We start from the raw sequence: 25,458 nt of genomic DNA on the forward strand, positions 1-25,458 counted from the left end.
GATGCTGCACAGTGAATGTTGCCTAGATTCTAATTCTATCTGAATTACTGCTTGGGTTTTCTTACTTTAACAGCACAAATTTCAAGCAGGCAAGTACTATTTTGTCTAGTACTTACCTACTGGAGAAGTTCTTCCCAAACCTCCAAATAATACCATTTAATGGTAAATTATAGTTTGATTATTGGTTTTTGTTATGACCAAGCTTCAGAAAAGTAAAACCATGGCTTTAGCCAAATTAGAGAAGATCTTCAACTCTTTGTTTGAATGTGAAATAAATAAATATGATCTCATCTGCATCCACTAGTCAACAATATTTAAACTCCAAATGGCAACAAGAGTGGCTAACACTGACATCCAAATGGCTTTCCTAAAAGTGTGTGCTATTTCTTGCAACATTCTGAAGCAAATTAGGTACTTTGGCTTGAAATAAATTTCTGTTCAATCTTCTCCCCAAGTTGCCGGAGAGATGCAACTTCTTTAAAATTTCAGAATATTGGTGTAATTGTAGAGTAGACTAGCCTCTCTTTGCAGCTGGGGGCTACAGATAGTTGCCACCAGGAAAGAGACCCAGTCTGTGTAACTTGTTTGCAATCCCATGACAAATACATCTTTTCCCTCCCTTCTACTGCATGCTTCTCTTAACGTTTAGGCATTGACAAGAAACTCTTAATTTACCCCTACCCCTAAGCAACAGGAATAATGTTTCCTACTTCATTTCTATACACATGCCAAGTTTCAGGTCTGCTAAAGAATTCTCAGCGTCCTTTAGAGGAGAAAAAAAGACACTGGAGAAAGGGGAGTTAATTCCTCACTTGGTATTGTTTTCCTGCTTGTCACTGTCCCACCAGGACCTCGAGTCAGCAGTTTGCCTGGAGCTTCTGAGGCACAATTAGTTGCTGCTTTTGTTAGTTGGTTGAAAACAAAACCGAAGAATTCTCAAGGCAGGAAAAGTTTAAACCTAAACATCCTTACGACTGCACACTTGAAAAATCACGGCATTCACTCATTAAGAATTGATCTTTGCACCCTCTCCGTGAGCTCACTGGAGCCCCATCTGCCTTTGGCTGTTAGAACTGCCCTCATCTGGCTTGTTTCCACGTGTCCCACATTTCACAAAGCTATACTTAACAAATTCAACTCTATACCCACACGTTTCATGGCACTGAGCAAAGTGCCTGAAGACAGAATGAAGACCGGGTGTGAGCTGCTTGCCTCTTCTTTGCTAGAAATATAGTTGAGGAACTCTCGGTAGAATGAAAGCCCAGAGGTTAAGAACGCACTTCATTATGAAAGCACCGTGTTGGGTGTCCTCATTAACCACAGAGCTGCGAGAGAAACACGATTCCCGTGGCTCTCTCATGCCTCTTAGTTGCTAGGTTGTTCTTCCCTAATAGCATCGGGCATGACCCAATTTGCTTCCTAGTACTCGTACTTTTCACCTTAGGATCCCGCTACACCGGGGCTCTCAAGATGCACCGGGGTCCCTCCTGAAGCCACAGCAGCTTTGTAATACGGACCCAGAGGTGGAGAGGAGAAGAAGGGAGAACTCTGTGCCACTTACCAGTCTTCCACAGATACGGAGTGGACGCCTCAGCCTGGCCGGGAGCCACAGCCCCGCAGGCGCCCGGGCACAGCAGCAGCAGCAGCAGCAGCAGTGGCGGCGGCAGCGGCGGCAGGACACCGGGGCGCGGGCCCGCGGCGCCTGGGCTCCGGGACGCGGAGCGCCTCGCTTGCAGCCCCATGCCGCCCGCAGCCGCTCCAGGGTCCGGATCCGGAACGCGGTCGGCAGGGAATTTTTCTGCGCCCTCACCCTGTCTTCCCAAGGACTACAGAAAGCAAAGCTCTTCCCTGCTATTGTTCGTTTCAGATGAAAAGGAGCGAAAGCGCGTTTAACACCGGGGAACAATAGCGTCCGCGGTGGCCGTGGCTGCAGCCTCCGCTGCCGCTGGCGGGGATGCTGCTGCGGCTGCCATTCCGCGCAGAGTGGCAGGTCCTAGCGGCGAGGGAGGCAGCCGGCCGCAGGGGGCCCCAGCTGACTGAGCAGGTCCTGGAGGTCTGGGAGGCAGCGCAACCCCCTCCGCCAGCTGGAGAGAGGGGAGGGGGGCGTGAGCCGAAAAGGAGCGAGGGGGGGTGGGGGCTGGAGGCAGGAGGCTGCGAGAGCGCCAGGGCGAGAAAGGAAGGAGCGAAGGGGAGAGGGGGCACCCAGATCGAACACGCCCGCCCAGAGAACTCCTGTGCACATGGTGCGATGAAATATGTTTGGAAGGATACACCAATGAAAAGAATCATCACCCGACAGGCTTCAGCATGACAAATAACAGGCATTGAAATTCATCGGCATCCAAGGAGTCAAATGCTACATCTCGTGGCATGCTATTCTTAGTGTGTATTTACACAAAGCATCAGTGTGTATAATTTATTTTTAAGCGGTGGCTTCTGAATTACTTTATGTCGGAAGCCGTATTTATGATCAGATGTAAAAAACACAAACAGCCGAGTTGTTTACTTGCCATTGAAAAGCATTTGAACACTCTCTTAAATGTGTTTCGTTTTAACTTAATCTGTTCTCAACAGAAATACCAACAATACTGACCTGTGACAGACCAAAGTACATTGTGTTTTCAGTCTTTAAAACTGAATTAGTACTTAATAAGCATTCACAATGCTATCTAGTTACATTGATAAGGTTTTACAAACACCCATCTTAAAACCGTATTTCAAACACGCAGTGAATAAAAGTGCTATCCCCTTTATCTACGTCTGTCAAAAGTATGCCCCCTTTAAGTATCCACACAGCTCTAAGTAAAATGAAAGGGAAAACTGGGTTTCCACTATTTGGGTATCTCCAAATTAGGATATTCTTTACTTAAAAATCCCAGGCATTAATTTCTCTGAATCTTATTGTAGAAAAATGCTTCATAGTCTAAATAACCTAATGCTTTGGGGTCTTTTGTTCTGTGTTTATTTTCTTAAACCATACACAATGAAACAAAGTATATGAAGTCAGATAATGCTTTGCTCTTTCTTTCTTTCTTTCTTTCTTTCTTTCTTTCTTTCTTTCTTTCTTTCTTTCTTTCTTCCTTTCCCTCAATAATACCCTTTTATTAATTCATTTTCTAGTAAAGCTAAAATAATAAGGCATGTAGCCAATTAAAAAGTCAGCAAACAGAAAGCCAAAGAAAACTATCCACATCCGGTCAGCAATACTTGGCCAAATAAAATTTAAAAGGCAGGAAAACTACTCTTTATGACTTTACTCCAAAAACACTGCCAACTCCAGAGTTTAAAATGAGGAAACTACGGTTTCTGACAGAGGAAACCTTCCATAAAGCTCTCTTGGGACGCCTGCCGTTTTGCAGATCATTCCAGACACGGCCCTTGTGCATGCATTAGATTAAAAGCAGGTTTGATCAAATAATTCCCAGGTCCTGCCTGTTTAAGTATTCTGACATCAGAGGAAATTAGCAATGTTTAAGGTTGCAAATTTGCTCTTTGTTTACTTTCCACTCTGTTAGGCCTCTAAGAGGGAATTAAAAGCTCAGAGCAACCTAGCTCTGTGAGTCTGTGATTAGGAGAGATAAACTAGTGTGGATTACTATTCCTTCACTGGTTAAAAATAAATAAATAAACACACACACACACACACACACACACACACACACACACACACACACACAGGCAACAATCAAAAGATTATAGGCTGATAAGGCATACAAAGGAAGCCTGATCCTAACAAATGTATGGTTCCCTAAAAGACCCTTGTTTCAACAGTTATACCAAAGAAGAAGATAGCTCCTGCTAATGCTTCCTTCATTCTGTCTTCTGAGAGCAAACTCTACAAAGTACCTCTCTACAATGGCACTGCTTTCCTATCCTGGCTGTGTTTATTTCTCAGCTACTGTTAGCACCTTGCAGGTTTATCCTGAATTCCTCCAACTCTGGCACAGGGAAGATGTTGAACTGGAAGTACTGTTTTAATAACGGTCCATTCTAAGCATTCTTAGGGAGTCCCAAACCATTTCACCAAGTAGAAACTCATTAAATAACAGAAGACAGAGACTCTAAACAGTCAAGTTAGTACAATTTAATGTACAGGGTAATTAGTCCTACAAGAAGCCATTGGATGCTATACATAATAGTTTATGGTCAAAAGAAAAGTTAAGAATCTGATGTTTATATTTATCCATAATTATGTAATAATTACTCAACTGGTCAAGAGTTTAAACATTATAGCTACAACTTCAAACATTATACATATCACAGGAGTCAGGAACCACTTCTAAGTCAAAAATTTGCTGCCATTTAAAATACACAACTAGGATGAATATTCTGCAGAGTGTTTGAAAAGAGTTAAAAATTGTGTTTCCTCCTTTAATTTCAATTTATACAAGTCATACGGGTCACATCCAAACACACATACATGCCCAAACAGCAGCAAAAACATCTCTGGACAAGTTTAAAGAAACTGAGTCATGTAAGCATTTGTCTCACCACTAACATGTCTGTTCAATAACAATGCCATTATTGCACTTGAGGACAAAAATATATGGGTCTCTGAGGAGACAGATGTGATATATATATTCAGATACTTGTTCCTTTGTGAAAGCTATCGTGTCCAGGAGGATAAATCCTATCAATAAAACTGATGGACGGCAAGACATAGCAATCTTTGTTTTCTAGAATATGATATAAATAATACACAAATGTTTAATGACATGATGTCAAAATTTAGTCGTGAGAAGTCTCAAGGATGCAGATTAAATTGACCATCTGTACAGCCTGCCACAAAGTAAATCGTTCATCATTTTTCATAAAGAACTGTTCGAGTATTAATGAGCCAAGGCTACCAAAATTCTCCAAACCAACGGATGAAAATGCAAAGCATATTTTTTTTCATATTTAGAAATGAGACAATTCTGAACCTATCACCCCTCAAGTGGTGTCCTTTCATCCGTCTTTATTATTTTTGTTGTCATTTCCAAACTCTTGATAGTGAGGACGTATACATATCTACACAGATAAGTGAAGGAATATACACAAAGTTATTCACTGATAGAGTGTTACAGGGAAGTACTGAAGAATGTCCATTTTGAAATAAAAACTTTAAATATTTTTTCCTACATAAAATGTTTCCGGCCAGATTAAAAAAAAAAAAAAATCACCCAAAGGAATTCTGTTTGTGTGGCCTCTAGGTGTCATACTTGACCAAGATTTGGGGTGGATAACATTTATTTTGGGCTTCTTTCAATTCCCTTCTTGCCACACCCACCAAAGCGATAGAAGATAAAACATTTCTAAAAACATTCTCTTTTTTACCTTTGTAATAAGAGATCACAGATTTTGCTTTCTTTCCCAATTCTGACTGTAACAATGATCTTCTATTTTCTTTCCAATTCCTTTTCTTTATAACATGTTTTGTCTTGTTTGGTGGTTGGTTGGTGATTACTTTGTTGGTGCTTAAGTGTGTGTGGTTGGGGGGGGGGGGCTAATTCTAAATTCCAAATAGTTTTACAGAAAGCAAATGCCATCGTTTCTCCATTTTACTCAAAACTCAACCTGTTTGGAAGCAATATGGATCTGCTGCAAATAATGAGACCCCGTGTTTTGAGTATCAGGTGCAAATGTACAATATTTTGGTTCACATCCTTCTAGTGATCCCATCCTAGGCCATGTATGAGCAATAGTCCTGGACACAAGGTAGTACCCAAATTGTTAACAACTTTCACCAGTGACTTAGGAGGATGTTTCTGGAGAGAACACACTGGCCAATACAGTGATCCAGGCATTTGAAAATTAATTATCACCAGTTGTGTCAGTGTCCTACAGATGGATACTCAAAATGTATGAGCCTTTAACAAACAATTGAAAACTAAATATGAAGGTCAATAATCTTTAAAGAGAGACCATTGTCTCTTGTGGTAGAGGTAACAAAAAGCCAAAGATCAAAGTGAACACAGTTAAGAGTGGACAACTGCAAAGATGAAATGGTAAACGCAGGCAAGCTTATTACGTTAAGATCAGGGTTCTGTTTGGGAAAATCTGTAACTGGATATGTGGGACAAATCCGTCTGGGTGGGTATCTTCAAGTCTTTGTCTCCAGAACCCCCTAAATTCCCAAAGCCTTCAGAGACAGCTGACCCCTCCCTATTAAGAGCTGGCACACCCTTCTCCCAGCAAGACTTTGTGTTCCTTGCTCCATAGGCTGATAACCAACTAGGGTTAAGCTGCTGCATTAAGTTAGCATAGGATATGCTGCTGGGCTTGTTAAGATTGTAAAAGGGCTACATGCAAAGGAACTGCAAGAATTAACCAGAATGTAATGGTAGGAGCCAGAAGAATATTCACAGAGCTAGATTTGGAGAGTGTTTGATTAGAGGCCAGAACATGAGACAAGATAAGAGAGAGTTTATTAAACTTCCGGAAAACTCCACAGAGATGGAATTCAATACTCTGCCAGGAAGTGCAAAGTGGTAGTTCCTACAAGCCTGAAAGAGCAGTGATGGAAATTGAAATACCTCAATTACCAAGGCAGACAGGGAAGAAAGGGACATTCTGGAACAAAGACACTTGGCAAAAAAAAATGAGGACCCAAGAATGGATTCTTCTTCTCCAAGGGGACATGCAGAGGGCACACAATCACCAAAAACATCAAGAATGTGTTGGTGAAAGAGACAACAGTATCTTAAAGTTCCATGGTGGCTCTTCTCATGCCACCAGGCAGAGAGGTAGCCACAAAAGTTTAAGTCCCTGATTCGCTGGAGTTAATTTTGCACATGGTTATGAAGTAAGGTTTCAAATGAAATATTTTGCACAATGAGGGGCGCCTGGGTGGCTGTCAGTTAAGCATTGGACTACAGCTCAGGTCATGATCTCCTAGTTTGTGAGTTCAAGCCCTGCATCAGGCTCTGTGCTGACAGCTTTGTGTCCTTGCCCTACTCACCTTCTCTCTCAAAAATAAACGTTTAAAAAAATATTTTGCACACTGATAACCAATTGTCCCAGAATCACTTAAAGGATTGTTTTTCTTATTGAACTATGTCAACGCTTTTTACCAAAAATCATTTCACCATAAATGAAAAGGTTTTTTTCTATTCCACTGATAGATGTGCCTATCTTTATGCTCATATGATATTATCCTGATTACTGTAGCTTATACTAAGTTTTGAAATTTAATAATGTTAAGACCTTCAACTTTTTTCTTTCTCAAAAATGTTTTCTGTGTCTCTAGTCCTTTGCATATCCATCTTTTTTTCAGCATCAGCCTCTCAGTTTCTACAAATCGCATATTGAGATTTAGATGACATTGCAGTGAACCTATAGACCAATTTGAGATGAACTGTCCTATTAATTCATGAACATGGACTACTTAGATCTTCAGAAATTATTTTCTTGAGTATTTTATACTTTTCAGTGTACAGATGATACTTATTCTGTTAAACCTAGGTTTTATAGTTTTGATCTACTTGTGAACAGAATTGTTTTCTGAACTTCATTTCAGATTGTTCACAGCCAAGATTTAGAAATCAAGTTGATTTTTACACGCTGATTTTATACCCTACAATCTTAATTCATCTTCCAATATTTTCTAAATTTCAAAGTTTTCAATATATAAAACTATCATCTACAGATATTTTTATTCCTTCCTCTTTGTTCTGAAAACCTTAATTATATTAAAATGTTATTATAATTATTATTTTGTCTATTACCCAGGCTAAGACTTCCATCACAATGTTAAATACAAGTGAAGAGAGCTGGTACCCTGGCTTTATGACTGATCTTAGAAAGAAAATATGCACTCTTTCACTATGAACTATGATGGGAGCTGCAGATTTTTCATAGATGCCATTTCCAAACCTAGACTGGGAAATGTCCATTAATTCTTATATTGTTGAAAGTGTTTATCACAAATGGGTTTTGGATTTCCCAAATGATTTTTCAGCATGCTTTAGCTGTTTTATATTCTTTAATTGATCAATATAGTGTATTAATTGATTTCTCCAATGTTAAGCCAACCTTGCATTCTTGGAATAAATCACACCTGGTCATGGTGTAAATCCTTTATGTATGTTACTGAAAGTAATATTCACCTTAAGTTGAGGTTTTTCCAGCTACTAATTAGGAACATTGGTTTTGAGTTTATTTTTTGTTGCTGTTGTGATGCTAGCTGGCTTTCATCATCAGGGTAATACAGACGTCACAGATGAGTTGGGATGGGTTTCCCCCTCTTATTTTCAAAGTTTGTGAAGGACTGTGTGGCTTCTCTTTGAAATACTTAGTATTCATTATTGACACCAGCTGGGCCTGGACATTTCCTCTATGGAAAAATATTTCATTACTGTTTCAATTTCTTTACTTGTTATACATCTCTCCAGGTTTTCAATTTCTTCCCTAAGTTTTGGTAATTGGCTGTAGGAATCTATATCAACTAAATTATTAAAATAGTTGGTGAAAATTCGTTCATAATATTCAATTAAAATCCTTTAAATAGGATTCCATAGTGATTTAAATAGTGATTTCTCTTCTTTTGTCCCTGACTTTGGGGATTCCTATCTGTTTTCTTTTTTCTTGGTCTAGCTAAGCGTTTAAAAAAAAGTTCTTTTTTCAACTTTTCACAGAACTTTTTTAAAAAAATTTCTGTATTCATTTTGTTTTAATTCATTGATTCACACTCTAATTTTATAATTTCCTTTCTTCTGCCTGCTTTAGTTTTAGTTGCTCTTTTTTTCTAATTTTGTAAGTACTTAGGTTACTGAGGCCTTCGGATACTTAGGAACTGACAGAGGATATTTCCTGAAGCTACTGAGGCCTTTCATATTTTTTGATACAAGACTTAAAAGCCCAAAATTTCCTAAGTATTGTTCATGTACATTACATACATTTTGATATGTTGTGTTTTATTTGCATTCAGTTCAAAATGTATTTTTACTTTTCCTGATGATTTACTCCTTGATCAAAGAGTTATTTTCAAACACACCATGTAATAATTTCAAAATGTTTGGAGGTTTTCCAGATCTCTGGTGTGTAAGTCTAATTTATTTGTAGTAAGGGGATCTACTATGCACGATTTCTAGTTTTTGTTTTTACCTTTGTTCAGCTTCGTCTTATGATCCAGCATATGGTCTATATTGAAAAATGTTTCACAGGCACTTAAGAAGAAAATGTATCCTTCACATAGTAGGGTTTTCCATAAAGTTCAAGTTGACTTGATAGCATTGTTCAAATTTATCTGTTTTGACTGCTTTTGTGTATGGTTGCTTTGTCAATTATTGAGAGTGGATTAATTGTTATTTCCAGGTGCTATTGTTGAATTGTCTGTTTTTCCTTTTGGTTTGGTCAGATTTTACGTCATATATTTGGGAGCTCTGTTGTTAGGAGTACACACATACACTGAGTGTTACATTTTCCTCATTAATCGATCCGTCTTTCATTAGAACACATACTTTATTGTTTTCACGAATTTTTTATCATGAAGCTTATTTTTTTGACAAAATAGCTACTTTTGCTCCCTTACTGTTACTGTTTACAGAATATCTATTTTTCTGTTCTTTAACTTTTAATCAATTTTTGATTAAATTGACAGAGTATCCCTAATAGATAGCACATAAATTGACTTTGTTTTTTTTTTTATCTAATCCAATTTGCCTTTCAATTGAGGTTCTTGGCTTATTCACATTTAATGTAATTATTCAAAGAGTTTTATTTACACTGTCATTTGCTATTCTCTGTTGTATCTTTTTTAATGTATCAGCTTTGAGATATAATCTACATACCATAAAATGCACCCATTTAAAGTACACAATGCACAGTTATATTCACAGTTATACAGCTACCACCGCCAGGATATTTTCATTAAGCCAACAAGAAATTCCAAGCCTACTGTCAGTTACTCCCATCCTATCCTTTCCCTAGACTCTGGCAACCACTAACTTAATCTATGGATTGATCTCTTGTGGACATTTTATATAAATAGAATCATAAAATATACGGTCTTTTGTGAATGGCTTCTTCACTGAGCACAAGTTTTCAAGGTTTTTTCATGGTACTCATAAATCAGCATTTCACTGTTTTTCATGATTGAATAATATTTTGTGTGGCTATACTGTATTTTATCTTTTAATCAGTCAATGGATATTTGTTTCCACCTTTTGCCTATCATAAACAGTGCTGCTACAGACATTTACATACATCTCTTTCTTTTCCTCTGTTCCTCCTTTACACCTTGTGTCTTTTTAGAACACTATTTTGGGGCACCTGGGTGGCTGAGTTGGTTGAGCATCTGACTTCGGCTCAGGTCATAATCTTGAGGTTCATGGGTTCGAGCCTCACATCAGGCTCTGTGCTGACAGCTCAGAGCCTAGAGCCTGCTTCGGATTCTGCATCTCCCTCACTCTGTCTCTCTCACTCTCTCTCTCAAAAATAAATAAACATTTCAAAAATTAAAAAAGAAAATAATATTATTTTAATCCTTCTGGAATTTTAAAAGCAATTTTTTGAGTTAATTTTTTAATGGTTACTCTAAGACTATAATATGTCAGATTTTTACCTGAATATTATTCCCATAAAACACAGAAATTTTTTTCCCAATGTATCTTTTCTCCCCCTTCTATGTGATCTATATATGTTATAAACCCAACAGAACAGTGTTATAAATCCTGCTGTATAAAACTTTATATATTTTAGAAGTCAGAAGAAAATATGAATAAATATATTTATAGACTCATATTTAATCATATGCTTACCATTTCTGACACTTCATTTCTTTATGTGGTTAGAGTTATTGGTTCATTTCATTTTCTTTCAGACTGATGAACTTCCATTAGTGTTTCCTATAAAACATGTCTGTTCAGCAATCCTCTCAGACTTTCTTCGTTAACATCTTTATTCCATCTTCATTTTTGAAGGATGGTTTTGTTAGATAAAGACTTCTTGGTTTACACTTTGGTTTTCTTTCAACTCTTGGAAGATTGGAATTCCAATATCTTCTGGAAGCCATTGTTCCTGATGACAAGTTAGCTAATGACTTTGTGGCTTCCTTGTATTTGCGGAATCTCTTTTCTCTGATGTTTTATAATATTTTATTATATTTGATATGGATCTTCTACTCAGGGTTTGTTGAATTTCTTAAGTGTTTAATATTTCTCATCAAATTCAGGAAGTTTCTGAGCACTATTTCTTCAATGTTTCTCTGCTGCCTTCTCTTTTTCCTTCTGGAACTTCCATGACCTATTTGTTGGTATGCTTGATACAGTTCACAGGTCTTTGAGACTTTGCTCATTTTATTTTTTTTTTCCTCTCTATTCATCAGATTAGATAATTTCTACTAACCTATGTTCAAGTTTAGTGATTCAAGAATTCTATTTTCCTGGGTCTTAGGCTACTTCCATCTTTTGACTGTCTCAACATGTGACCTACATGACTGCCTATGAAGGGGAAGGCAAGAGTTCTAAGGTACTAGGAGATGTTTACATAATTGCTTTCTATATACCGTTAGGCAATATTATACCATACAGACACAATCTAATTGCAAGGGAATCTGGAAAATACCAAAATGAAGAAAATACAATGGATTTAATAAGTACATAACAATCGATCTGCCATATTCCTACCTTCAGGCAATTGTGCCACCCAAAAAGTCTGTGATTTTTTGTTATCTGTTCACCTTGATATCCTAACCATCTACTTATTTTCAGGTCAAATAGTTGGGCAGACAGGTGGGCAATGGAGGATCAATAATCACAGAAAGGTAAAACTTGGAGTCTATTCTCTAGAAATCTGGTAGTGATTAAGTTGGCAGTGCAGACCTCTCTCTAGGTTCAACTCTGATCAAATAAGAAAAACAAAAATTCACACCGGAGGCAGATTGGTAGTGGTTACTTCATAATGGGTTGAATGCAAGAGCTCTCTCTGCTTCATTTCCAAACCCTACAAAAACATTAATAGCAGAATTTCACATGTATAAGTGTATAAGATCAAATAGGAGAGAAAAAAAACCTTTTGTCTTTGATAAAAGAGGTGAATAGATAGCAGTTTCTTATGTCGCATTGCCCCTTTAGCTCTGTATTTGCAAAGATTTTTATAGCAGGTTGTCAAACTTAATCATCTCTAAGATAGGATTCACATAAACTCCAATGTGAATGGCTTTCTCTAGTCTTCATAACATGACAACCTTTATCTCACCTTCCAAGTATGAGATACTTCTGAGTTCTGACCCTTCCTGATAAACATCTTTTGCTTTATTCTTGGATACATATAAGGTATAGCTTCCTCCATTTAGCAGAGTTATTTTAAAAGTTTTCATCTGACTGAATTTTTATTATATATTTTTTTTAATTTTAAAGTAATCTCTACACTCAAGATCAAGAGTCGCATACCCTATGGACTGAACCAGCCAGGCACACCTCCCAATTTTTTTAACATCACTCGTTTTGTACTATCCCCTCTCCTATTCAATTTGGCCCTACTTAATATGTTTCAAGTTCTGCTATTGATGTTTTAGTAGAGTTTGAGGATGAAGCAAACTCTTAAATTTAATCCCCATTTTTTAATCCCCATTTTTAAATGGGAGTCAATATTTTTATTTTTCTCTTTTATATTTCCTAGTCAATTATTAAAGAAAAACCTTAATATTTAATTGACCGACATTCATTACCTTTACAAGTTAAAGGTCAGTTGAAATTTTCACGTCAGTTTAAAGAGACAGTGAAGATACTATCAAGTGGTGAAAGAAAAAACACACAGAGGTTTAACAACTCTCCCATGTACTTAATGCTAACAGTGAAAACAGTAGGATTCCATGATTTCCCTATACACTGCGTGGTTGAAATTAGAGACAGCTTTCTAAAAATCAGTGATTTGGTAAAGAATATCTGTACTGAAAAATGTAACAATCACTAAAATCTGTCTAATTTGAATTTATTTAGAGTGGTATTAGGTTCATAATAGCTGCACAATAAGTATTTGTGATAAGAGGGAAACAATTTAAATAATCATTCACATGTCTAAAATTTAAAAAGAACTGTTTTGTTTGTCTTGTTTTAGCAGTCTGGAAGGAAGAGTAACAACTGTGCCTAAGTGTTTCAGGACTGGAAATGCAGAATGAATTCAAGAACAATACTTTTGCTAAGAATGAATGAATCGTGGCATACCTGAGCACCATTAACAAACTAAAAAAAAAAAAATGAAGATGGTTTTTGAGATAAAAATTAATTTACTATGCAACAGTTATGTTTCTTTTAGAAAACCTGACATTTTTTTTGGTTTTGACATTGGTATTTTAAGTGATACATCCTCCCTTACTAAGAAAGTGGCCTTTCTTTATACTTCTGCTGAGTAGGTGGTGAAAAGAGACCAGCTGTTCAACATGCTTGGCATTCATAAGTATAGATGCATTCATTTCTACAGACGAAGATATGCTTACATCTTACACCATGCACCGTAATACAATTAAAAAATCTATATTTATGCTGAATTCATTTGGCAATGAAATCAAGCTCATTGTAAGATGAAGATATGACACTTTGAGGGAAAAAAAGCCAATGTCATTAAATTAACTCCATCCATTGTACTACCCTGTGGTGACAGCAGACGTCACTACCAATTTACTCAAGCTGCCGGTACATGTCTGTAACTGAAAACAGTATAAAAAGCTTTCTAATTAATTGCTACTGGCAGATCTGCTACTTCCAAAAGTTTTTCCCTGGAGATACAGATGCTAACCTGTCTCAGCATATGACAATTGCGTCCTTTTATAATTTACAAGGAAAATATTTTTATTTGCTAATCAATGGCACACAGAACGTTGCAATAGGTCCGGGATATTGTATAATATATGCATATATATATTAGTTTTATAATATATATAGTAATATATAATATACTAAATATATAATATATAAAGATTATAATCTATATAATCTAGATTATATATTATATATAAGATATATAAGATATATATCAGATTTATTAGGATATTATATATATATAATATTAGTTTTTTTCTTTTCTAACTTGAACAATGGGGTTGAGAGCAGCCAAGTTTAGGCTGAACAACAGCTCAGTATCCAATTTTACTCTACTCAACTAAAAAGAGATAAACGTAAGCAGCTAAGCTGGGCTCTGAGTAAAGCAGTTCTTCAAAACTCTATCAGCTAGCAAGACTTTAATCCACAACATATTTCATTTACCAAATTGCTGTGAGCACTCAACATAAGAGTTGGGATTATGGCAAAATGCCTTTCTAAACACACGTGTACCTAAATGAAAAGTGATACCACATTATGCAGCTTTTTGAATGTACTGCAAGTTTTACATTTTGAGTCCAAATTCAAAATAGGGCTATACTACTGACTTAAGAGCATACCATCAAAATCATGCAAAGCCCAGTATCTAGATCTAGGCTCCTCCCAGCACCTGTTGAGTCATTACCCAGATGTGGTGGTAGAAGTCTAGAGTACCTGTTTCTTTTATTACAATTCTTCTGTGATTTCCACTGTGTTCCCCAAATCAAATTAAGGAAAATTCACCTATTCATTCAAGCAAAAAATGGGACAAAACTTGCTGACTGCCTACCATGTGGCAAGCACTGTGGCAAGCTCTGGAAATACAGGGTCTTATATACCATGCATAACTCACTGAGCCTTCATGTATGCTTGACGCTGAACTTGGACATGCCCATGCTGGCCTAAGTGCACACTGTTTGATTCTAGGGTAACATAATATATATGACTGGCATTATGCAAAGAAAATGAAATGTAATATGGAGAAAAAACACAAAAGGGAGAAAAACCCCATAATATATATATAAATACCCAGGGTACTAGGTTGGCATGTAATTAACTAACAGTGGGCATTATCCTCAATCGATACTTTGCAGACTAAACTGCCCCAGACAAGCAGCCCCCGCAGTGTGTAATGAGCGAAACTTCATGCTCTCTCTGTTGCCAGTGCTGATGTTTGAGTCCTGCTGTTCTCACATTCTGGGCTGCTGAGATGACTGCGATTTCTTGGCAGCTGAAAGGAAAGCTTGCTCTGGTTTCTCCCATAACAAGCAAGGGACAAAACCCATAATGCATCTTAATTTCACCCCATATGGAGTGAGAGGTAGTGTTGGTGGGGGCAGGAGACATCATGGACAATGGCTAGTGTGAAAGAAAACATACACCAAAAAAAATTTTAAAATTTTAAAAAATTTAAAAAATATTAACTCAATAGGTTTAAACCACAAGAGATTTCTCTGTAGTGAAATGGAACACAGACTCAAACTCAATCATATTTAACTAGCTCATTATATACTTATAGGGGCTTCTAATGGCTTATGTGTTCTCTGAAAAAAATAGGTTTCACAGATAAAGAAGATAAATACAGAATAAGTAGAGATTTTTAAATGGGTAATGGTTGCTGATATAAACACAAGTGGTTTTTTTTTTTAATAAATAGCACTAATCTATTTCAGGATTTCAAATCATCTAAGTACAGAGGAGCACCAGTGCTAGTCTGTTTTTAATAAATATTTTCTTAATATAATCTTGAAGAATTCCAACAAGTATATGTCTAGCTCTGACATAATATGGATTACTTCCTTTGTTTTCCATGAAATTAAAAAAGCGCCTGCATCATGTTGCTTTGTATTGGACCGTTAGCCACCATATTCTTCAGTCATTAAAAAGAAAAGTCTGAGTCACACGATAAATAAACCTAATGCTTACCTCTAAGCGGTAAGTAATTAAAATTAATAGTAAACATTTGCTTTACAGCATGTTTTTCCACTCTAAATTATGATTTTTTGCAACATTTCTTTAAATGGCTTTCACTTTTATTGCATTACAAAAGTGGAATCATATTCTTTGTATGCACTTCATTATCTCATTTGATTGGGTTTTAATTCCTGCAACATACAGCAAAGGCTGATGTGCCTTTTGCAATTTGAAACAGTGGTTGCATGCTGAGAATAATTAGCTTCACTAAGGCAGAACAAATGATTTCTTTGCAAAACACCAAGTCTGTGTTTCAACAAAGATAATTGCAGAATACCCAAGTTATCTGGGGTCTTCCAGTATAGTGGTTACTTTGAGTTTAATTAACATTTTTGTAATCTTAATTCCCTAATAACTATAGTGACCTGGAAATTATCATAAGGAATATGGCTTTTGAAATCTGGAGGTGGACAAACTTTTTTGAATTGGTTCATTTGATTTGTTTCCATTAAAATACTTATTGTATGTAGATTTTTTAAATCAAGTATTAGTTGTTCCTAATAATAATTTAAGAAAAATAATTTTCTTGTTGACCATCGCTACAAGAATAGCAGTGGGCTATCCTTTCGGCCCAGTTTCACTTTGAGATTTTGAAGATATTTTCTTAATCTGATACAGGAAAATTGAAGGAAGCCAGATTAAGTTTTCCCACATTTATTTTATTGAGATATTATGAATATAGTTATTAAATTCCACCAATCAATATATACTAAAGTCACTTGCTGATAGCAACAGAAAGATGATTTTCATTTTTTTTATAATTAAGGAGCTAATCTTTAAACCAGTAAAATCTGTACTAAAATGTTCATTCAATGTTTATATTTTAGTTAAAATTCTTGTTGAGGTAATGATTATTACAGCACCTTGAGTGGAAGCATTAATCAGAGTTTATTATCAGGAAAAAAGTCATGAGTGCATACTGCTCTGAAATTAAACCGTCCTTTCATATCCTTACTGGCTATAGGAAACTTAGCTTGTTGCTGCCTTACAGAGAACTGTCCAGCATCTTATAGTTCCGGGTACCAATGGTTTGACAAGTCTAATTTAAGCAAGAATCCTTCAACTGCTCTGACTGTGCTACAAATTAGTCTTCTGAAACATCTCTAGAATAATCAAGTAAAGACTATCATACAAGTTTTAAACTTTATAATGTATATTTATATCTAGTGCATCATTTACAGAAAGACAATAAAACTGTTATCAAATCAAGTTTCATTCTATACCTATAATTTCAATCCCGAATGTTAACAAGTTTGCCATTTGTGAGACTGAGGTAGGAGGAGTATGTTTAAAATATAAGACATATTCTTTCTTCACTCTGATACTACTGAATCACCAAAAAGTTTGGTACTTTTTGGAAAATCGGTTTTGTCTTCAGAATTGTTACTCTAAGCATAATTTCTGAAGTGCTAACTGACCCTGCTGGATAGACACTCTTCATGTATCCATACACTGTTAAATTATATGTATCAGCCCAGTTAGCAAATGCAATAAAAGTAATGAAAATTACTTGCAAACTATTGAAACCCCAGTAAAAAAAAAAAAAAAATTTACATAAACAAACCTGAACTCAAATCGTAAGAAATTCAAATAGTATTAGTTTGCCAAAGAATATGGCTTTATTCTTATTCGACTTTTTAGAGATTTGAACCCCCAAGCATCTATAAAGGCTTCCAAATTATTTTTCTCAGTAAATGACTTGGATTAGGGTCAATGTATTATATCTTGGGATATTTTAAATACTCATATTCTATTTAGATATGGAGAGAAAGTTCTGTAAACTCACGTTCTTCTACTAACAACTATCAAGCGAAGTCCCTTTTGTCTGGTAAGCATGTAACTTTAACATTTTTCCCTACTTTTACTAAATTCTATCTCTGCCTTGTATTGGTTAGATCACGTTCAAAGGTACATTTATATCATTTAATAAAGCTGAATCCAAAAGAAGTTTAAAAGACAGGATGTATTTACTGAAATGCTGTCCCATTACAATAAGAGTAAATTTTTGTTGCAAATTAAGTTTATTTGCTTTACCAATCCTTTTATTTCAAAAGGTAAAAGACAAATGAAGTTTATTAACAGAATATAATTGGTTAAGGGCTTTTTAATTACTGATTCAATTTTATTACTAGTAATCGGTCTGTTCAGATTTTTTATTTCTTCCTGATTTAGTCTTGGAAGACTGTATGTTTCTAGTAATTTATCTGTTCCTTCTAGATTATCTAATTTGTTGGCGTAATTGTTCATTGTAGTCCCTTCAAAGCTGTTTTATTTCAGAGGTTCTGATTTTATTTGAGTCCTCTTTTTTTCTTGATGAGTCTGGTTAAGATTTATCAATTTTGTTTATCTTTACAAAGTACCATTAGTTCCAAACAACTCTTAGTTCCATTAATATTTTCTGTTGTTTAAACAAATAAAACAAAAATATACCCTGTTATGGATTGGAAGAATTGATGTTGTTAAAATGTCCATGCTGCCCAAAGCAACATGCCAGTACCAATAACATTTTTCACAGAACTAAAATGATTCTAAAATTTTTATGGGACTAAAAAGGACCCCAAATAGCCAAAGCAATCTTAAAAAAGAAGAACAAAGCTGGAGGTATTATGATCACAGATTTCAAACTATACTACAAAGCTACAGTGGTCCAAAGAGTATCGTACGAGCACAAAAAGAGACACAAAGATGAACAGTACAGGATATGGCCCAGAAATAAACCCACACATATACAGTCAATTAATCCAAAACAAAGGAGGCAAGAATACACAATGGAGAAAAGATAGTTTCTTCAATAAATGGTGTTAGGAAAAGCAGAGAGCTACATGGAAAACAATGAAATTGGACCACTTTCTTACTCCATACACAAAAACAAACTCAAAATAAGTTAAAGACCAAAATCTAAAACCTAAAACCATAAAACTCAGCAAACCAACCAACATAGGTAGTAATCTCTTGGACATCGGTCTTAGCAGTATTTTTTTTGGATCTGCCTTCTCAGGCAAAGGCAGCAAAAGCAAAAATAAACATCTGGCACTATACCAAAGCAAAAAGCTTTATGCAGTATGGGTAACAATGAACAAAATGAAAAAATCTACTGAACAGGGTATTTGCAAATGATGTATCTGATCAGGGGTTAATAACCAAATAAATATATATATATATATATATATATATATATATAAATAAAACCTCACGTAACTCCACCAAAAAAAAAAATCTAATGGGCAGTAAACCTTAATAGACATTTTTTTGAAGAGAACATAAAGTAGCCAACAGACATATGAAAAGATGTTCAGCATCACTAATTAGCAGGGAAATGTAAATCCAAACCACAGTTAGCTGTCATCTAGGATCAGTTAGAATGGCTAATATCAAAGAGACAATGAAATAACAAGTGTTGGCAAAGATGTGAAGACGGAACCCTTACTCACTGTTGGCAAGAATGTAAATTGTTGCAACCACTATGGAAAACAGTATGGAGGTTCCTCAAAAACGTAAGATGAGAAATACCACACAGTCCAGCAATTTCACTTCCAGGTACATACCCAGAAAAAAAACAAATACACTAATTCAAGAAGATATATGCACCCTTATTGTTCATTGCAGCATATTTCCTTTATCCAAGATATGGAAGCAACTTAACTATCTATCGGTAGAGAAATAAAGAAGATATGGTGTGTATATACAATGAAATAGTATTCAGCTATAAAAAGAATAGCATCTTGCTACTTGCAACAACATGGATGGAGCTGGAGGGGATTCTGCTAAATGAATTAAGAAATAGACAAATGCCATATAATTTCACTTACATGTGGAATCTAAAAAAACAAACAATTGAACAAATAAAACTGAAACGCTCATAAACACAGAGAACCACCTGATGGTTGTCAGAGGTGATGAGAGTGGAGAGATGGGTAAAAATAGGTGAAGAGAACTGAGAGGTACTAATTTTTAGTTATAAAATAGTCATGAGGATATAAAGTACAGTACTGGGAACAAAGTCAACAATAATGACCCTATATGATGACGAATAGTAAGTAGACTTATCATGGTGATTATATTTTAATGTGTATGAATGTGAAATCACTATGTTGTACACCTAAGACTAATATTGTATGCCAATTTAAACAAGTAAGCAACAAAAAAGAGAATATAATTGAAAAACCTTGGAAATTTACTATCATGATGTTGTAACAGCTTAATCACTAGGTTAGAATCAGTGATACCAGTGACAAATTAGTAAGTTTAATACAAAAGGTTGATGACTACTCTCTGGAAGTAGTGAAGTGACAGTAAGAGGATTGTGCTTTTCCATATGTGGTAAAAGAAGGTAGATCTGATTGTGCACCAGTGAAAAGTATCAAGTACATGAGTTTGAACTGTGCAAGTCTAATACACAGACTTTTTCGATAAATACACGACAGTGCAGTAAATGTATTTTCTCTTCCTTATGATTTTATTCACATTTTCTGTTTAGTTTACTTCATTGTAAAAGTACAGTATGTAACACAGAAAACACACCAAATATGTATCAACTATTCATATTATTGGTAAGGCATCCAGCCAACAGTAGGCTATTAGGAATTATGTTCTGGAAGAGTCAAAAATTACTCAGGATTTTAAAGCTATGTGGGGCATTGATACACTTAACCCCTGTGTTGTTCAAGGTTCAGCTGTATTCTAAGAATTATTATTTTATCCTCTGTAAAGTAATAAATATCATCAAGCTCATTTACTTTTTATGTACTAGTTAAGGTATTCTTTCTAGCATTTGGAATTAGATAAACCAATATACAAGTATATGAATCACACTTTTCCTACCCCTTTCATTTGACTCATAGAAATAAATTTTGTTCTATATAAAATACAACCAAGTCATACTAATCGAGAAAAACAGCCTGATACAAGGCTGCACAGAAGAAAGGGATTGGATAGCAAAGAGCTATCTATCTATGCCTTCAGACAATGCACATTCACTTGCCATCTTTCCTAAATTTATTTAAAATTTAATATAATTAACATATAAGTATTATGTTATATATTATATTTGTTTATTAATATAGTTATATTAATATGTTAATACATTCATATAGTTGTATTCTTTTTGTTTCATTGAACCTGCCATAATACAAAAAGATAATAATAATTAAGCTACATCTAACAAAAACTGAAGGGTAATGTCACTAAGAAATATTAATGCAAACTTTTACATTAAAAATTGGCAAATTGAGTTTCCTGGTACAGGAACACAACACCATAATATTATTTACAGTCATGCCTGGAATGCAAGAATGCTGAAGATTAGGATCTATACTCTATAATACCAGATATTCACAGGGAGAAAGAGACCTATTTTGTTACCATCATAATATACTGACAAGAAATCTGATAACATTTCTCGTGAAAAGAAAGTTAGGATGGATCAATATTTTCATGATAAAATATGCATGCCTCTTTCTACAAAGCAATTATATTCATCATAAAATGTTTAATATATTCTCACTAAATGAGTGAACAAAATACAGATGCCATTATTATCAGTAAAGTTTTATATTAATCAAATAGTACAAGAAAATATAATTAGACAAAAGAAAAAAAATAGACAACTATTAGAAAAAGTGAAAATTGTTAGTAACTAAAAGTTACAATATCATATATCTGAGAAACCCAACGATATCAAGTGAAAAATTATTAAAAATAAGAGAAACCAAAAAATTAAATGTTTAATTTATTAAATCATCATTAACTTTCTGAAAATCAAGAATGTTTAATTAGAAAATCCAGGGGCACCTGGGTGGCTCAGTCGGTTGAGCGTCCAACTTCAGCTCAGGTCATGATCTCACACTCCGTGAGTTCAAGTCCTGCATTGGGCTCTGTGCTGACAGCTCAGAGCCTGGAGCCTGCTTCGGATTCTGTGTCTCCCCTTCTCTCTGCCCCTCCCCTGCTCATGCTCTGTCTCTGTCTCAAAAATAAATAAAAACATTAAAAAAAAAGAAAATCCAATTAAAAGGGTTCTCATTTATAAATGATAAAATGAGATAAGTCAAAAGAGTTAAGAAATTAATAAGAGATGTACAAGATCATATATAAAAAGAAAATGTGAATTTCCTTAAGGGAGTTTCCTAAAAAAAAAAGACAAAAAGGAAAAAAAAAAGCACTTACCTACTTAAATGCAAACAGGTAAACTTCCTTAAATTTTATATGTTCATTAATCCATTTTATACACATATCATTTTCTTTACTTTAATACACAGAATTATGTGATAGTCAAATATGCAGTAGGACAAATTCTAGCATTTATATGGAAATATACAGCCATGAAATAGTCATTGTATTAAAAAAAAAAAAAAAAGAATCTCGTTCTACCAGATACATGTACCATTTTAAAAACAACAGGATAGTGGCACAATTGGAGATGTGCAAAACTATAGGCCTGAAGACAGATCCCTTGATAGAAGTTTGGAAACAGAAGTTTATGTGATAGTTTAAAGTGTAACAAAAGGGGCATTTCAAGTTAAAGAAGAAAAAGTAAAGAAAGCAGGAAATGTTGCTTGGACAAACTGCTAGCCATTTGGAAGTCAGGAATCATGAATTTCTCTTCACACTTTAAAGTAAATTACAGATGAATCAAAGACATAATTGTGAATGATAAAATTGTATACATATGAAAATAAAATGTGGGAGAATATTTGTACACATTTGGGTTGGAGAGGTTTTTCTTAAAAAGTCAAAAACTCAGAAACTATAAATAAGTCATATGGCTTCATCATAATTAATTGTCCCATATGACAAATGAAATAAAAACCCACCAAAAATAAGATCACATGACAAAGAAAAACTGGAAAGAGTTTTTCCAGGACTGGTTTTTTCATTTCTAACATGTAAGATCTCTAACTAAGAGAAAATACTTATTACTGTAAGGATGTAGATAAAATATTAATAGGTGGTTTATTGAAAGTGATACATGGTTGGCTAAGAGTCATAATCCAAGTTCAACCTTATGATTAAAAGAAATAAAATTTAAAAGAGCAAGGAAAAGTCATTTTTTTTACTTATCATATTCACCCAAATTAAAGTATTTAATAATTTTTAATAGAGTACCTACATTCTGTCACTCTGACAATCCTTCAGTGAAAAAGCAGCATTCTCCCAGCCTATAGTAATAACCTTGCCTGCTCCATACTTTCCATGAGATAGTTAACTGTTCCAAGAGTAGCTAAATGCTACTGTATGTGATACTGTGGACAAGACTACCCTCTCACACTCTGTATGTAAGATCCTGGTTAGGTACAACCTCTTCACAGTTTGGTAATATTTATCACAATTAAAAGGATGATATATCCTTCAATCTATTACACTTTTCAGAGATGCATCCAAATGTGTCAAACACTTAAGATGTAAGATAAAGACGAAACTTCCTTTTTATTGTTTGTCCTCTAGTGATATCTGAATTGTGTATCAAAATAAGTAATATTTGTCTGATAAAAAGTGCTATTAAAGAGAAAAACGTGTAAGATTAAATCACCAATGGAATGAAAATTCATATTGGAGCAACAGGCGGCACTTAAAAATGCAAACATACAATTATGGTCAAGATACAAATGAAACAAACATACAGATAACACCCCAAGAAAGTCCCTGAGATATAATGACCAAAATGGTAAGTATCATAGCTCTACAAAGCCAGTATAAGCTTTGAGAGAACATATAATTGGAACAACAAGCAACATTTTTTTTTAAAAAAGAAAATTTCCCATAATTGAAAAAAGGAATATTCATTTTAAAAGTCTTATTATAATTTCTCTATGATTGCTGAAATGAGGTCCACCTGGAAATTATAAACACACTTTAAGAATAAGAAGGAAAAAAAAACCCTCTTAGCCTTTTACCACTGAAATGAAGGAAAAAGTACAACACATATATGAATATCAAGTATAGATTCATGAACCATGTAGTAAACTTTCTACTTTATATATGAAAAATGTCTTTTCAGAAATATATTCTAAGTTTTGATACCCAGAACCATATTCCTCTTATTATTCTCCCCTTCTCCAGGAAATGAGAAGTTACTCTCCGGAGAAGTTACTGAGAGAGACGTGGATGCCAGACAAAGGGGAGTGTGGAGGTGACGTAATCTACTGAAATGAGGCTAAACAGACAGATGTGCACTGAACTGGTGAACATTCAACTCCACCCTTTTTGAGCAGTTCTCAGAATGCTACGAAAAGGACTCATACTCACTCATGAAGGAGACCTGGGAATACCATCTTTGTGAGGAATCCTGTCAGTTCCAAAGAAAAGATCAAGAGATTTTAATGAATACCACCTATAGAGTTCCTAGAGTATCCAGTTTGACTTTCAGTACCTCATTCTTTTTTTTTTTTAATTTTTTTTAACGTTTATTTATTTTTGAGATAGAGAGAGACAGAGCATGAACGGGGGAGGGTCAGAGAGAGGGAGACACAGAATCCGAAACAGGCTCCAGGCTCCGAGCTGTCAGCACAGAGCCTGACGCGGAGCTCGAACTCACCGACCGTGATCATTCTTAATTGTCAACAGGTTCATGAGAAAGCCTCTTCAATGAAATATATATACACACAATACAAAAGGGGAGACAGATAAAATGAAGGAAGCAAAAAATAAAATCAATAATGGAGAAGAAAATAAAATCAGGGAAGAGAAGATGCTATAAAACAGCAAGAATCAACGCACAAGAAATAAAACTTCAAACTTAACAATATAGTAGTAAAAATTTTTTTAAAAAGTAAAAGTTTTACTAGGTAAGACTATGGAATCTCCCAAAAAGTAGAAGCGAAATGAAGATAAAAAAATTTTAGTTTGTAAATTCTGTAAATTTGTGAATTTTAGTTTGTAAATTCTGTAAATTTGTAAATTCTACTTTACTAAGTAGAATAGGCCTTAAAGCCTAAGAAATTGTGAATAGTTTTACCAAGTGCAAAAGCCCTCAACAACTCTCACAATGAGGAATGAAAAACAATTTGTGAATGTTTATATTAATCATTTTTCCCAGTCTCATTGAGATATAATTGACATGTGACATTATACAAGTTTTAGATATACAACATGATTGGTATACACATATAGAAAACAATTTCTGAAAAGAAAACGTACGAAAATTATGCAGAAATGCGCAGGCATCAAATTTTATTTCTCCTACAGAGAAATACTAAGTGTTGTGAAATTGAACTCCATTTTTGGATGGAAAATTTTACCAAGAGATCATAAAATTTCTCCTCAAACTTTTAAAGAAAATTTAGCTTTCACGTAACAAGATTGTGGGACTCCTTGTCTAGGTCTTTTATAGCAGCCAACGTCATGTTCTCTAAACTTTTTTCTTCAAGGCATTATAAGCTTCAAAACTCTGCACAAGATCAACTCCACAGTTTGTAACAGGTACTGCCATTTACAATTCATGTAAATACATACAAAGTATGTAGCCCAAGCTTCTATTTTTTAGACATGTTCTATTCATATCTTCTATTCTAATGGTTTGGCAGCTTTAAATCATGTGCTACAAGCTTACCAAAAAGTGGGAGAAATTAAGCACTATCATTTGACAAACACAAATCATCCTCTCTGATCGGTTTCCCTATCAAAAGACTATGAGGTAAAGTTCTGACTGATGGAGCAGTTTGTCTCAGAATTCCTCACAGTCACTAACTATGAAGAAGTCTCAAAATATGCA

At 34.9% G+C, this 25,458-nt stretch overlaps 1 protein-coding gene across 2 annotated transcripts in view; it reads right to left on the minus strand.

The window, feature by feature from the left end:
* The window catches only part of THSD7A (thrombospondin type 1 domain containing 7A), a 437,882-nt gene extending 436,125 nt beyond the window's left edge, over window positions 1-1,757 (minus strand). Inside the window, exon 1 of one of the 2 annotated variants that reach the window (XM_042967298.1) lies at window positions 1,562-1,757. In XM_042967298.1, the coding sequence (XP_042823232.1) occupies window positions 1,562-1,742 (181 nt within the window). In that variant the 5' untranslated portion in view covers window positions 1,743-1,757. The remainder of the gene's footprint in view (window positions 1-1,561) is intronic. The other variant, XM_042967289.1, reaches the window with a different exon arrangement.
* Window positions 1,758-25,458: the final 23,701 nt, after the last annotated feature.

Source organism: Panthera tigris, chromosome A2 (assembly GCF_018350195.1).
Source record: "Panthera tigris isolate Pti1 chromosome A2, P.tigris_Pti1_mat1.1, whole genome shotgun sequence".
Lineage (NCBI taxonomy): Eukaryota > Metazoa > Chordata > Mammalia > Carnivora > Felidae > Panthera > Panthera tigris.